General features: G+C 41.5%; 2 protein-coding genes across 13 annotated transcripts; both read left to right on the forward strand.

Moving 5' to 3' along the window:
* The first annotated feature begins 505 nt into the window (after window positions 1-505).
* LOC110081130 (homeobox protein prophet of Pit-1) lies at window positions 506-7,617 on the forward strand. Its single transcript, XM_020797586.3, has 2 exons — window positions 506-718; window positions 2,262-7,617. Exons 1-2 carry the CDS (start codon window positions 506-508, stop codon window positions 2,619-2,621), a joined length of 573 nt encoding a protein of 190 aa, XP_020653245.3. The 3' UTR covers window positions 2,622-7,617.
* A 374-nt stretch (window positions 7,618-7,991) lies between these two features.
* Window positions 7,992-15,621, forward strand: LOC110081131 (RNA-binding protein 3). 12 transcript variants are annotated; one of them, XR_013542261.1, is made up of 9 exons: window positions 7,992-8,098; window positions 9,114-9,232; window positions 9,322-9,428; window positions 10,589-10,694; window positions 10,797-10,872; window positions 10,954-11,021; window positions 13,975-14,085; window positions 14,905-14,981; window positions 15,150-15,621. XR_013542261.1 is itself a non-coding variant. In XM_020797587.3 (7 exons), the coding sequence occupies exons 1-6, from the start codon at window positions 8,001-8,003 to the stop codon at window positions 11,018-11,020; spliced, it is 573 nt and encodes a 190-aa protein (XP_020653246.2). In that variant the 5' UTR covers window positions 7,992-8,000; the 3' UTR covers window position 11,021; window positions 11,393-12,024. The 12 variants fall into 12 exon arrangements, 6 of the variants coding, with proteins under 6 accessions (XP_020653246.2, XP_020653247.2, XP_078242615.1 ...); XR_012084075.2 differs by having other exon boundaries at window positions 10,957-11,021; XR_013542264.1 differs by lacking the exon at window positions 7,992-8,098 and adding an exon at window positions 8,551-8,780.
* The last annotated feature ends 169 nt before the right edge of the window (window positions 15,622-15,790 follow it).

Consider the following 15,790-nt stretch of genomic DNA (forward strand, 5'->3'; position numbering starts at 1 on the left):
CAGAGGAGTAAAATTGGGGTTGGGGGAGGAGCATTGGCTGAGGTTATAGCAATGTCCAGGACTGATCACTGTTGGATCAAAAGGAAGAGGTATAATAATAATAATAATAATAATAATAATAATAATAATAATAATAATAATAATAATAATAATAATAATAATAATAATAATAATAATAATAATAATAATAATAATAATAATAATAATAATAATAAAATTTATTGTCATTGTAAGTATATACACAGTATACCATACAACGAAATTCACAGACACCCAGAGACCAGACACATGCACACACATAACATTCCCCAAACACTCCCCACCCACTAGAAGTCCCCCACTAAAAATACAAACATCTACACCTCAGGCCAAGTAACACAGTCCAACTAATTATTCACTACTGGTGGTCTTTAAGCTCATTATTAATTGCAATTATAGCTCTATCAGTAGATTTACTAATTTTCTTTTAGATGTTGAAGTTTCATTCTATAAGAAGTTCCCCAATATGACTGGACTAGCAGGGGGTGCACTGCTGTCTCCCACGGCCTCAGCCTCCCTGCACACAGCTGCCACCCCAGCCCGTCGACGTCACCGGACTACCTTCAGTCAAGATCAGCTAGACCAACTGGAGACAGCGTTTGCCAAAAATCATTACCCTGATATTTACTGCCGTGAGGAACTGGCCAGGGCTACCAAACTCAATGAAGCTCGCATTCAGGTACCTATTCCATAGTGGCTAGAGAACATGTGGGCAATGCTGCTTTGGACATGTCACTGTGTCCCAGGGTGGTCTGTGTGGGGCACTCCAGGTGTTGTTGAACTGCAGGACTTCTCATCCCTCATGACCACAAGACCTCACCCACCCCCACCCAATGTATGGTGCCACCAAAACAGCAACCAAACCCCTTCAATTGAATTTGGGCATTGGCATTTGGCTTGTAATAGGGATATCTTCATGCAAACAGCTCGTGTTTCCTTTCCACAGCAACTTAAATACAGCCACAGCCAACAGTGAATTTATATTGCCCTTTCTAAAAGAGTGAGAACACTGTTGGTGAAATGCACAGAACCTATGTTATTTTGGTGACATAAACCTGAATGCATGCCACAGCACTGGCCAGTTGTACACATAGATAATATCTTGTGATTGCTAATTTTAAAAATAATAACAAACAGAATTTGTAAAGCAAAAAAATGTGTTTTTTTTTTAAAGTTTCAATATTAAAATTTGCCAAGTTCTTCTCATGCAGCTGAAATCTCATTTACTGCACTTTAATTTTCTTGCCTTAGATACAAAAATTGTATCCACTGGATCAGTATTTGTGGGTTTCACTTATCCTGTTTGTTGCAGCCCTATTTAAAACATACAAGGAAGTCCTTTGTCCTACCTCCTTGTAAGTTCTCTATGTAGGGTTTGCAGCTATTCAGAGTTTCAGGCATCCATGGTAGATCGTAGAACCAATCCCCACAGCTACAGGGCTTCTATTGTATATATGGATGCTTGCTTTTGCACAAGTTCCAACAAAAGACCTTATGGCCAAAATCCAGTCTTACCATTCCCTTCTTCGGGGGAGGGGGGGGGGATGCCCTGGGGCTGTGTAGCTTGCCCAAGGTCACAAAGGCCAGCTTTTCTCCTCTGAGACACAGTGGTAAGTCAGACTTCCAAGCCAAGTGGTGCTCTAGCTCAAAGAGCTATCAGGCCATTTACTTCTACCTAACAGTTCAATATAAGTGTTTTAATATGTATTTACTTCTGCATGCAAAGCTGAGGCACTTCCAAATATAGCGAGGACTTAGAGGGAACATCTCTTTGGACCTACTGTCAACTTATAACTACTCCCACTGATTACAAAACATGAACTAAAGAATCATGTGAGTGTGCAAAATCAAGGTGATTGTTCAGAATGTCTATTTAGGGCTTTAGGTCTCCCCAAACTTCACTTTTATCTAATTTTAAGCAATTGCTTTCTCAGTATTTATTTCTTTTGTTAGCTGCATATGTGGTTCCTACTATTACTTTTACAGATTTAAAAAACTGAGATGAATATAATTTGTCTGCCCCAAATGTACTTCCTACTCCTAGCAGTTGGTTTACCTTCTAAGGATACCTCAGCTTCTGCCTGAGCGCTTAAGAGATGGCCAATGTGCATATTATTATTATCAGGGACAATTTGACATTACTATGGAACCAATGCAGTCAGGATACTTTAGCCTGGGCACACAATTCACAATACGTGCTTTGTCTATCTGTCTCCTGACAGGTTTGGTTCCAGAATCGGCGGGCAAAGCAAAGGAAGCAAGAGCGGGCCCTGCCCAAACCAGGCACAGCGGGTGTCCTCTCCGTCTGTCCCTTACCTGCACCCTCATCGCGACCATATCAATATCCCCCCACCCTTGGGTCGCACCCTCACCTACCACGTTACCCTGCTTCCACTTACACCCTGCCACCTCCAGCTTCCTCTGCCACTGGCCAGTTCCCTTGTCCCATCCCCCACCACCCTCAAGCCTCCCGCGCCCATGAAGATTGGTACGCCCCACTGCGCTCTATGGGCTCCCCGACGGTTGCACCGGCACCCTCCATGATCTCTCTGAGTCTTGATCCCAGCACTCACTGGAACTGAGAATTCAGTTGAATACAACTCAGCCACCTGTAGGGTATGTTATTTGAGCATAGATGTACAGCGTTGGGGTTCATTTACTCTACTGGTGAATAAAAAAGCACCTCTACAGCCAGCCAGGATACCAGGCAGTCAGTGGTGCTGTGTGGGCTTGACTTGCCCAGTGCTGAAGAGTAACTACTTTGAGGCAAGGGCATCTGAGGTAAACATTTCCCAGAGCTTTCCAGAGTTGGCAAGCAATTGTTTTTCCAAACTTTGCCTTTATGGAAAGAACACACAAAGAGACTGCAGTTCCTACCATCTCCCAGCCAGCATAGTCTACTATCTCGGAGATTGTGGGACTTGTAGTCCAAACATGCCCCCATCCCGTTTTGCTGAAGAGCACCTGCCAAGTAAAGCCTTAGCTACATTTATAGCAGTCTCCATGGCAACTTTTCTGCTGAGGAATATCCTGTGCACTTGCCACAGAAGCTTCTCTGACAATTGTAAAGTACTGTATACATTATTATTCATACAGACTCTGTGGACAAGTTTGGGAAGCCGTACCTTCATCTCACATGAACAACATGACTTGTAGCCTAGAATAAGCTCTAAATACCATGGACATTGAAGTAGAAGATTTTTAATGGTAGACAACCTGTTTTCAGGAAAGCATATTTATCATCTTCCAGCTGAGGAGCCCCTGATAAAATTCCTTGGGGATTCCTAGCAGGAGGATTTCTCATTGTTGTTAGTGTCAGGTCTCACCTCAGTGGACATAGAATTGTCTTCCTCCATTTCCACAGACAAAGGGATGTCAATTGTTCAGTGAATCAATTATCCCTCACCTTTTGTAGAAGCATATGGCTTTCACTTTAGATGAGAGAAAAAGCACACTGAAATATGGGAATCCCCATTTCAGAAAAACTAGAAATTAAATGTGATGTCACACTAAGGAACATGAAATGTTTAAAGAGTCAATTGGAGCCATTTCTCCTATTAAGCTTTACAATGCCCCGCTTTTTTATGAGGCCCGACAGAACATGAAACGTCATCTGTTTTTAACATTTTAGTGGTCTAATAAAGATATTGCTGACCCTTCTTTTTGGCTCTAGTAGTGGCATGTACTCATTTTGGAATTAATGTTTGTAAAGCACAGCCCAACTTTTACTTCGTAATATGGCTGCTGTAAAAATCTCTAGCTATTCAGTTTTCCCTAGCAAGGTGTACTCCGAACGGGCTGAAGCATAACCCCCATCATCCCATCCATCAAAGATCATGCTGGGTAATGAGGAAAAGGATGGGAGGTGTAGTCCAAATACATCTGGAGGACAGTGGGTAGGACGAGGCCATGCTGTTTTTCAGCTCCATGCATTCCTCCACTGTGAAAATGATTAGGACTGAGCAGTGAAGGTGCTTTTTACCCTCCAGCATTTCCTAAATAAGATTAGGTATGCTTGTATGCTGGCAGGACAGGCAAAGTACGGTAACAGTCTTCCATCTGAAGGTGATCCTCTCCCTTTCCCCCTAGTTACATAATTCTAGGGATACTCTTTTGTCTGACTATACAGTACATTTTTTTTTTTTGCTCTAAAGTAATCTATCCGACACTGGTTTCTGGAACAGTGAATTGAAGTAAAAGGAATAAAAAGTTCCATAACACTTTACAGACTAACCCATCTGCTGTACTGTGAGCTTTCATGGACAATCATCAAATATCTGAAATATTATTCAAAATTTCAGACCCAAAAGATGATGGGACTTTAAACATAAGGGAGAAAAGCAGACTGTACCAACAGTGACCATTACCTTACCAGCCTGCCAATTGTTGGTGATAACACAAACATCCTGGCATAAAATTTCCAAATTAACAACAGCAGTTTTCATGTTTGTTTTTTTAACTGCTTAACAATATTTAACAGAAACCTTAACGAGATAGTGGATCTGACTGTTCTTAAGGCAACCCAACTGGAACAGAAATATCCCCTGTGGTGTCAGTGAGAACTATTATCCAGTCTTGGGAGTGGAAGGAAAAACAAACAGAACCCTAGAATTCTTGTCTGTGCATATGAGTGCACATCCACACACACAAACATAAGGTATTTTTAACTAATAGATCCTTTGGGGGAGTTGGAGGGCTATGCACGGCAGCATCATTTTGCAAAGACATCCGAAAAGCAAAATAAGAGCAGTATTTTGCTGGGGCAGTTATGAGAAAAATAATGACTTGTGCCTTTTACATGGTGACTACTGGAATGGCTGCATTTCGATGCAAGTGTTCAACAAAAGCTGCACACAAACACATGACAATAGTGCATAGTGTACAACCTGCCATTTTATATATTTTCATGTTTAAGTCAGATGGAATGGAGATGGGCATCAACTGGAAAACTGATAGTTCATGGCTACTCAAACCATCAATACCCTCCAAAAAACAAACCATTTTGCGGTTTGTTTTTCAGGTTTGAGATGGGAAGGACCAATCAACCAACTGCCCCATTTCCACTGCTCCCGTTGCCTCCCACTGCACATGCATCCACTGACAAACATGCACATGCACAAAGGCAGCAGGCCCGAATCCTGGGAAGCCACCGTTTCTGATGATAGCAATGGAGGAGACAGCAGTGGTGGCAGGATCATGTAGGAAGGGAAAAGGAGCAGTGGGAAGGGGGCAGGTGGGACAGCATCCGTTTTGCCAAAGCAAAACAAAGTGGTGAGGGGGAGAAAGTTTGGCACTTCATTTTGCTTGGCAAAACAGGATCCCTGAACCGGATTGTGAACTGAACCATGAACCAGCCCAACTGGTCAATTTTTCTGGTTTGTACCCATCTCTAATTTGGAACTGTCTGTGACAAGTGCTGCATAATTTCCCTATTTTTCTATGCAAAGGAAATATTTTTCAAAAATGGTATACCACAGGCTACTGCAACTTAAAACAGGGGGTAGCATTATGAGATGAGGTCTCAGTACTGTATGTCCCAAAGGAATGACGACAGCATTTTAAAATTGCTTCTGTTACTGTTCACTACTGCAAAATAATTTTAGTAGTTCAGTCCTTTGCTACTTTTTAATGCAGTGGGCAGGAAGACTTAAAATCAAGAAAGTGATGCTTACTTGGAAAAAAACATTCTGCTCAGAAATGTCTCTAAACACCATTTAAAAACAAATGATAGTCAGAATGTGAGTATTTCTCAGGCACAAAGCCTAGCACACCCACTAGTTATGCCACCTTTGAAATGCAATATGAGTACCTAGTATTGCACAGTATACAGTTGTCATGTCCAGAAGTCTCTTCTTACAGATGTTTGTGTTCTTATTTACTCATTACTTTCAAGTATAGTCTAGTGTAAGAATAATGGATATTATTGACATTGACATTAATGATTATATTCTAGGTCACTCTTTGTTGAATCTGGAAGAGTTCCGAGGCAAGTTCATGCACTTTATTTTCAGGTAAACAAAACTCAGTGAAACTTATTTCCGTAAAAAAAAACACCACATAGCAGTCGTGCATAACCACAACAAAAAAACAAGGCAAAAACAAAGACTTCAAGCACCTTTAAGACTAGCAGATTTATTTTACATGAGCAGCAAGGGTGCTCGTTTGTCCTGGACTACAAGCCACTTCCTCAGACACATCCAAACACTGAAAGAGTACAGGGTCAAACTCCTCCCAGAACTACAGTCCTGAACTCAGTGAAACAAATGGTATCTGATGCAGGGGAACAAATTTCAAATAAAACCCACAAAGAGGAAGGGGAGCATCTGACAGGAAACAACCAGGGTTCCAGCCTCCCAAAGATGACATGTCGTAAACCAAACCCCTTATTGGTAAGGGGTTGGAACAAAAAATGTATCCCAGATGTTAACAAATTTAATTACAGGAGCTGAGAAAAACTCCTTACCAATTGTAATAGTTTTGCAGAACTTCACTCTCCATTCACAGGAAGTCACATCTCTCCCATAAAGGGCGAGAAATGGAAATACTGTAGGCAGGAATTAATTCAAGAGTTCAGGTAATAATACAAGCATGCATGTGCAGGGTGGATATAGGTCAATGTTTTTTAAAAAATGATTTAAATAACAATTTAATGTGGTTTAAATTGAGTTTTACTCCCCCTGCATATATGTATGCTTTTATTATGATTGCATCACAATTTAATTTAAAAAACATTATAAAAATATGAATAATCAAAAAAATACAATTTTTGAAATTCAAGTCGTCATTTAAATAAAGTTGATTTAAATCAAATCCACCCTGCTTACTGTACTCATAAATAATTCATTGTTCCAAGAGGTTTATTCTCTGTTAGCTATGAACCTACATTTTATAAGGCCTATTTTAGAGTAATCTACCTAAGAACCTGAGGGTTGGAAGGGATCCCCTATCAAGGAAGTAAAGCAGGAGGCATCAAACTCCCAATCTCCTACCACTGAGCTATCCATCAGTCCTGACTTTGGGTATGGCCTGAATCCAACTGGTCCCAGGCAGAGAATGCCCACTGAATAAGGTGCTTTACACACGTGCTGATTCTCTGTTTGGTAGTCACAGCAACAGCAGATTTGTTTTAAATTTTGAAGCCAAATTCAACTACAGGCTGAGATTTCATCTTCTACAATCTTCCTCTATATGGCTTAATGAAGATAGACACTGGCAGAGGCTTCCTTTTCTTAGTGTTTTGAATCAATCCCGTGAGAGAGACACTTACAAGCATGAAATAAATTGAATAAAGATAACACTCCACAGCTGTTTTCTCATTCTCTTGCAAAAACCTTAAGCTGTTTAGGAAGCAAACTGCTTTATTTGACAACATCCGTTCGCTCTTAAAACGAAACGAACAAAACACTTCTGCAAAATGCCTACATTTCACTTCTCCTCGGGTTCCTTCTTATACTGACCAAAACTCAATACAGTACTTTCCCCTTGCAATTTCGCCCACCCTTTCTTTTTCAACAAGCAAGGGACTCCTCTCGTGTAAAAGATCCGAGTATTTCAAACCATTAATTAATGAAAAGATTTTTTTTAAAAAAAAAAGAAAGAAAATTCCTCCCCCTTCTCGAGTCGCACATGGAGGAAGCCAATAGGAACAGGAAGTAACGGCTATAAGGAAGTGTGTGTGTGTGTGTGTGTGTGTGTGTGTGTGTGTGTGTGTGTGTGTGTGTGTGTGTGTGTGTGTGTGTGTGTGTGTGTGTGTTTAAATGACGCTCTCTTTGTCCTAAAGGGGTGAATTCCTAAAGAGTGAATCAAGGCCCACGAGGGTACACACGTTCATGGAGGGAGAAAGTTGGGAACAATTATTGCCCGGATGTCCCACCAGCCTCTTCAGGCCCCGGCAATTGCAACGAACCGTTTTCTCTACACGACGCATGCGTACTCCCCCCTGCCCATAGAAAGGCGCTGCGATGTCACGTGATCTTACCATGGGCGGGCCTCTATATAAGCGTTGCGCGGGCGGCGCCTCGGCCGCATTTTCTGTCGCTCCACAGACAGCTGTGTTTCTGTGAGTACTTAGTCTTTGGGGTGTGTTTGTTTAATTGCGAAGGTGGAGGGGCTTTTCTATGAAAGATAAGGATAGCCGGGGATCTAAATGTGGCGCAACGCAAGGACAAGGAGGGCGGAGTGCCTTCGGGAGCGGGCTTTTGTGGCTCGCCAAGAGTTTGCGCATGCGGTGAAGTTGTGAGTTCCTCGAGCTGCGTGAGGCAACGGCGGAGTGGCGCAGTACGCATGCGTGTCGGGGTGGCTGTATTGGCGACCGTGGGGGAAGAGAAGTGAAAACACTGGGTAGGGGGGCGGGATGGGGGCAGGGAATTGGGAACGGGGGTCTGGTCAGAACTCGGGCCCGTTGGGCGCGAGGCCCGGGAGCAGGCAGGGCCGCCATTTTTGGCTGTGTAAATGCCTGTCTTGCCTGAACGAGGGAGAGGACAAGATGGCGCTTGAGGCGGGGCCACGGAGGCTGGCCTTGAGGCCGGAAAGAAGACGCGCGCCGTCCTTTTCCCTCGCCGCCCTCACTCAACGCTGCTCTCCCCGGGGGTATAAGAACGGTTTCCTTGCTGGCTGCAACGGAAAGAGCATCCGAAGGCAAGCCTCCTGTAAAGTAATCAGGACCAGAGTTTGTAGGTTGCAAAAAAACTCTTCTTTTTTGGAAACGAAGAAGAGTAATCTTGGGCTTATGAAGCTTGGAGGTAGTTTCATTCTTTTTCTTGGGACAGCAAGCTAAGAAGAAATAGAGCTGAAGTACTTTCTTTGAGTGGTGTTTATAAGAGGTTCAGCCTGTGCAGTGGCTGAGAAACAGCTATAAAAACGCGGTTTGCTTTGTTTGGGGAAGGTTTGGTGTCAGAAAAATTTTAGTGCATTAAAATTCTGCTTCATGGAAAAAGTGTAGAAATCATTTGAGGGTATGCTGCCTTGAATTTGATATTTGAGACTATATACAAATGGACTGTACATCACAAAGGTTTTCTGTTTGTGTTTGATTCTGACCCATAAAATTCTTTTTTTTTTCTTTGCCTGTTCAGACTTGTTACCATCATCATGTCTTCTGAAGAAGGAAAACTCTTCGTTGGAGGTCTGAATTTTGATACTGATGAACAAGCCCTGGAGCAGCATTTCAGTTCTTTTGGTCCCATTTCTGAAGGCAAGTTTGTTTTGGCTAGCTGAGGCTTGGGAGTTGGAGTCAGAAATTCTGTCAACCCATTGAATAACTTTTATTTTCATTTGTCTTAGTTGTTGTAATCAAGGACAAAGAAACACAGAGATCAAGAGGCTTTGGCTTTATCACCTTTGCAAATCCAGAGAATGCTTCTGATGCCATGAGAGCCATGAATGGAGAAGTCAGTACTTCTAAAATAGTTTCCAGTTTGTGGAATGTTGTGTATTGTATGTTTTGCATGCTTTTACAGTATGAAAGACAAAACAGTAAAGTCTTAGTGAAACTCTAAGAAGAGGGTAGATGGATTTTGCAAGGTATGCATATGTCATCTAACTATACATGTGCTCACTGGGCTTGCCTTCTATCATTAAGACTTGAGTGACAAAAGTCTGCTTTTTTTGTGCCACCAGCCTTACTCTTCATTGTTGAAGAGACACAGATTAATAAAAGACAGACCTGGTATGAGGCACGCTAGATGCTCCTGACTTGCATGCATCTTCTGAAACAGTACATTAATCTCTTCAGGCTGCAACTTGCTTTGGAGAGCAGTTGCCAGATCCCTGGAATACTGACAAACAACGAAGTTGCTGCAACTGATTGATGAGGTGGTGAGTCCAAAATCAGGCTCATTGCTGACACGTGCAGGTAGCATCTCATCAGTTAGCTCTGGTAACTTGTGTGGTTTCTTTTTCTGCTTGCATGAAAACCCATTTGGACTCCATTCACTATATTAAACGCAAGCTCAGGTAATAATAAATTTTCTTTGCCAGGAATCTCAGAGTGGCTGTTGTCTTTAATTCAGGGGCTGGTTTGAAGGAAGATAATCCTTGAGCTTGTATATAACTGCTTACCCTCCCCCCAAAATACAGCCTTAAATGCAGAGAGGCTTTGTACCTGAAGCTCAAATATCAAATATTTCTAACTAGTTAATTAGCTCAGATTTTCTTTTTGTTGAAGGTGGTGTAGTTGTTTTGATTCTGGATTGAGGGGATATCATTTTGAATGTTTTAAAAATTTATTCTGTAGTCCTAAAGGGATTTTAAAGCAGCTTATTACAACCGTCTTTAAAGTTTATTGAGTAATACTATATGGTTTTCAAGTAATCTGACCTACATCAAAGTGGTAATGAATTGATCATTCAAAACAAAGTACCTCAGAAATCAGTCCATTGAGCTCCATTGTACTTCGTTAATTTGCTGAAACCTGTTAATTAGCCAAAACTGTGTTTTCAGTTGGAAAATGTCTAATGTTATGCATATGTAGATTCATGCCAATACTACATTGAACAACTGATCTATTTACACAACTGTCAGGTTAATTGAAATGCTTGTTCACTATCAGTCTGTAGATGGGCGGCAGATCAGAGTTGATCATGCAGGGAAATCTTCCCGTGGATCCAGAGGAGGGTACTTCGGAGGCAGGGGGAGAGGCCGTGGTTATTCTCGAGGTGAGCGTAAAGAAATGATGGGATTAAATTCACTGGACTAATTGAGAAAAGTGGGTTGCTGCTGCTGTTCAACAGCTAATGAATCATGGCGTCCTACTGCAGGTGGTGGAGACAGAAGCTATGGTGGACGCTATGACAACCGAAGTGGAGGCTACAGTAGTTCCCGGGACTACGGGAGGTAATGGTGCTGCATTGTTACCTTCTGCTTTACATTACTATTTGAGTGAATAGATGTAAAATACAACTACTTTGCTTTCAGAAGTCAGGGAGGCTATAATGACCGCTACTCTTCAGGAGGATCTTACAGAGACAACTATGATAACTGAGGTAAGTGAGTCTTGGACTGAAAATTCTGCCTTGTTAAAGCACATTTAAACCTTCAGTTTCTAACTTACACTTGCTAGCAGCAGAAACTGCAGCTCCCTACTGAGTTGTTAGACATTGTGAAACAACCATCATTTCATTGATTCAATTGAAAGTATTGCAGCCTTCAGTTACATTTCTGCTAAGTAACTTAATTGCATGTTGGACCTTAAAGATCTCGTAATTTCAAATTGCAAAACTGTCAACAGTGCTAACTGGGGGAGGGCCTGAGATTCCTAGGAAAACTAATCTAAAAAGTCTAGGAGTGGTGAATTGCAAATGCAAGATGTCCATATGCTTGTGCCTTTATTATTGTACCTGCTTCTTGTCCTCAGCTCACACCGAGTAAAAATCCTTCCTGAATCAAGATCGTCCTTCCAATGGCCGTATTTATAAAGATTTTTGGAGCTTCGCTGAATCTTGTTTAGTTTACCTACTTGTATCTTCCCCTATATAGCTTTTGTCACATGCAGTCTGAAAGCTTCCTCTGCAAGATGGTCTGTTTAGACATTGCTCGAGAGTTGATTTTTTTCAAAGGTGGTTTTTAAGCATTTTTGAAATCCAGTTTTATTTGTCTTGCCTTTTCAATCTAAGGTTTCTTTTAACTTGTCACATGAGGCCCAGCAGCATAAAAGCGATGGAAGCAGAGAACTTACCTTTTTTGGAAAAAAGCAAAACAGTTCTCAAAGTTCAGTCCTTGGTATAGCAAGGGGATGTGACAAAGGCACACTACCTTGGTATTACTACAAAGTTAAATGATTCACATTGGCAATTAGTGAAAGCTATTTTACTGTAAAGTAAACCTAGAATTCAAAACGTTTGAGAGGTTCTTGAAAATGTTTGTTTATATTGTCCTTTTTTTACTGGAAGAAACGTGCATAATTCTCATTGTATTTGAAGTGGATAAGGAAGTTCCTGTACTGAGTTATTGGCTTTACGAAGCCCATTAAAATCCCATCTGAAACAATCTCTTCTCTTGACGTTTGACATCACGTTGCACCACACAACCTGAATAGCTTACTGACAAGTAAGCAAAAGCATGTTGGCATCATTTTGGGTAAAGCCCAGGGTTTATGCTCAAGTAGTAGGACTGCTATACACCAGTTCTTCTAAAAGATGTTTAGAGAAAACAATAGGATAATGTGGCAGGCAATCTGAGGCAGATCAATAAGAAACATATATCTGCTCCTCTGTAAAATATTTCAGAGAATTTTAAAGAGCATGGGTTAACACCATAATTTGTATAAGTATCTTATGTTATCAAAAAGTCATTCTAAATGGATACTGTTAAATGTGATTCACAACAGCATGAATACTTCTGATTCCCCATAGTATTTTTAATGGCATTGGTTGTTCTGGGTTTTTCGGGCTCTTTGGCCGTGTTCTGAAGGTTGTTCTTCCTTACGTTTCGCCAGTCTCTGTGGCCGGCATCTTCAGAGGACAGGAGTAGCACTCTGTGCTCTGGTGCAGTTTGTTTGGGAGTAGAGTATGTATGGCTGTGAGATCAAAACCCACAACAACCATTAGATCCCGGCCATGAAAGCCTTCGCGAATACATTTAATGGCATTGTCAAAAGTGAAGTGTTGTTCTGGGGAAATAAATCTTAACTGCTCAATGAGTAGTGTCTGAAATGGTTTTACATCCCAGGGATTGGTCTGGTGGTAATGAAAAAGCTCTGAAGTTAGACGAACTAGGATCCCAGTGTAGTTCCTCAATACAGTTACACTTGAACATTCTGGGTTTCGTAGTTTGGGCATGAAATGGTCAATTATTTAACTAGGCCTTGATTCTTGAAGGCAGAACACCATTTCAACTGGGAGTCAATATTGCCTGGAGGGGACAACTGAATGCTAAGCATAAATGTGGTGAAGCACTCTCATGCTGTAGGATAATACTAGCCTTTGTGCTTTCTCAGTTAAAAATGTTCAAGTAAGTCTTAACAAATTTCCCTCAAGGGTTACTGCTCCTTGGTAAAATTGTAATACATTCTAGTACTGTTCCTATAGAAGAAGGCATAGAAAGGAAATCAACCTTATTTATAAAAATGCTAAAAGTAGGATGTGTCCTGCTTAATCTGGAAATTCAGTTTTGTTGGATGAACTAGAGAAGGAAGCTCTGGAAGTTGGGGGGGCCTGAGGCTTTGTTCAAGGTTAAGGCCAAACTGATGATGGTGTCTGGAGGGCCTACCTGTAGTTAGCTCTGTCCTGTTCTTACACTGTGAGAATTCTCTGCTAGCATGTGGAAACCAGTGTCCTTGGAGACCCCGAAGTGTGTTGTGCCTCCTTCAGTGCGATCCATGTGAGACGAAAGCTGCTCTTGGCTAGTTCATTTGTGGAAATAGTCCTGTATTTCGAGGTAACTCTTTTGCTCATGTCTGCATCTTCTCTCCCACAGAGCTCCATTCTGGTGGCTACAGCAAACCACTGGTTCATTGCTTTTGACAAAGTTGGGCAAATCTAGGGTCCTTTTGGACCCTAGGAGAACTTGGACTGAATCTGCATTTTTTATATTCTGGGGGGAGGGCCTACCTGTCTCCTGCAACTTGAGATTCTGCTTTCCAAAAGGGAAGGTAGTTAGCTAAACAATACTCAGATTCATCCAGCTGTCTCTGCTGTCAGTTTTGTCCAATATCTTGTAATGTGCCTTGTGTGGACTGCTACTTGGGAACGTCTTTCCCTGTGCAGTGTGGTTTGGGTGCGGGAGGCTTCTGTTCATACTTGTAACAAGTTTTCCATTTCTTAGTGTTGGCCATGGTTCTAAATGGGACAAAAATGTAAACATAGTAATATGGGGAATCTCCCAAGAGCTAGATGAATAGCATCACCCAGGCCTGGAAAATCCTGTTAGGTCTGCATAATCTGCTGAACATAAGAATTTAAATGCATGTTTTAAGTGATTCTCACTTGTTTCTAACAGGTAAGAAACGATGATGACTGCTTTATCCTGAAAGAAAACACGTTCTCTCAGTCTTCCAAGAAGTACTGAAATGGCATTGTTCTACTTGGGATCCTGAATCCATGCTGTGAAGTAAGTGGATTTTCTGCCCCTTATACTACAAAATACTTAAGAAGTTACCCTTGTTACAAGGTTCACTAGTTTGAGGAGGAGGCCCACACAAGACTACAAGTATCTCAATGTTTCCAGAAAACTAGTGATGCTAAAAATAAGTTGCTCCTTCCATATCACAGGCTAATTGATGGGGACTGTGCTACAGGAGAGAAAATAGTTACAGTGGTGCCTTGCAAGATGGGTGTCCCGTTTAATGACAAAACTGCATTACGACGAACTTTTTGCGATCGCAAAAGCGATCGCTTTATGATGGTTTCAATGGGGGAATTTCGCTTTGCGATGATAGTTTCCCTGCTTCATGAACCGATTCTCGAAAAACGACAATTTTAAAACAGCTGATTGGCGGTTTCAAAATGTCAACCGGGTAAAAAAAATGGCTCCCCGCTCTTTTCTGGGACAGATTCCTCGCTTTACAGGCAGCGAAAATGGCCGCCCTATGGAGGATCTTTGCTGGACGGTGAATTTCAAGCCCCTAGGAACGCATTAATCGGGTTTTAATGTGTTTCTATGGGCTTTTTAATTTTGCATTACGACGTTTTCGTTCTACAGCGATTTTGCTGGAACGAATTAACGTAATGCGAGGCACCACTGTATTTGATGCTTCTGGTGGTGCACCTGTCTTGAGGGTTTGGCATCCATGTCACAGAAGCAACTATATTATAAAATTACCCAAGACACTGAATGTTGGTAGGAAGCATAAACTTATCAAAAGTATGTAGTCTCGTCTACTGTCTTTTGGGGGAGAACAGCGTAATGACTAGCAGTTGCTTATTTCAGGGCTTTGTGTAACTGGGAGAATATGTGACAACTGGAAGATACTTCTTGTGGAGAGACCAGTTCACCTGTCCAGACAGGTTTGTCTTGAAATTGTATGGCAGCACAGCTGTGGGGCCAGAAATAAACATTTTAGTTAAAGGAAGGGTTTTGTAGAAAAGCTGTGTTTTTAACAATATGTTAATTTGCTTTGCACGTAAGCAGTGGCTTGCTTTAGTGTGTTAATGTAGTTTCTTATTCCCTATCAGGTTGGTGACATTACTGGAATTGCTGCTGTTGAGACCAATGTAACAAATGGCAGCGTAACAAGAAGACTGACATTGTTTTGTGGTTGATGTTGGGATATAAATGCTTACCAGAAGGGCATTTGGCTCATAAAAGTGACCTTAGTTTGGTGCAGTCATTCAGGTAAAAATGGGGTGTCCAGGTTGCTGAGATTCAATAATTGTGGATGCTCATCATTATGTGCAGCTTCTTCAGAAACTATACAAGATGTGTATTAATAGCTGGGGAAAGTTTGTATTGTACTCGGGCAAAGCATACAATGGAAGTCTGCAAAATGAAGACCTTTATAATGGACTGATGTATGTAACTAAGAATATGTCGATTAGCACTGCCCTAAAATGGGGGAAAAAGTTTTAAAAGATCTTACTCTGTACTGTGCTCGTGGAATTTTGGTATTTTTGGTATGGCTTCAAATAAAAGTCGTGATGGAATGAAGAGTAATTCCCTTAGTGTTCTTGTTTGGGTAGTACATTCTTTTAATACATTCACAACAGGAAATGATGCACATTCTCAACTACCAGTGACCCCCAGAGTGGATTTAAAGGCCAGAGTCCAAAGCCTTGAGCAGAATTGGTTTGTGAACATTTTATTGGCATCTATACTT

This window comes from Pogona vitticeps, chromosome 2 (genome assembly GCF_051106095.1).
Source record: "Pogona vitticeps strain Pit_001003342236 chromosome 2, PviZW2.1, whole genome shotgun sequence".
Taxonomy (NCBI): Eukaryota; Metazoa; Chordata; class Lepidosauria; order Squamata; family Agamidae; genus Pogona; species Pogona vitticeps.

Excerpts from the sequence above, each read along its gene's own strand:
- LOC110081130 (XM_020797586.3), top strand. The coding sequence starts at position 506 with ATGACTGGACTAGCAGGGGGTGCACTGCTGTCTCCCACGGCCTCAGCC. Across the intron at positions 719-2,261 it reads TCAATGAAGCTCGCATTCAG|GTTTGGTTCCAGAATCGGCG; the intron begins GTACCTATTCCA and ends GTCTCCTGACAG.
- LOC110081131 (XM_020797587.3), top strand. The coding sequence starts at position 8,001 with ATGTCACGTGATCTTACCATGGGCGGGCCTCTATATAAGCGTTGCGCG. Across the intron at positions 8,099-9,113 it reads CCACAGACAGCTGTGTTTCT|ACTTGTTACCATCATCATGT; the intron begins GTGAGTACTTAG and ends TTGCCTGTTCAG. Across the intron at positions 10,873-10,953 it reads AGTTCCCGGGACTACGGGAG|AAGTCAGGGAGGCTATAATG; the intron begins GTAATGGTGCTG and ends CTTTGCTTTCAG.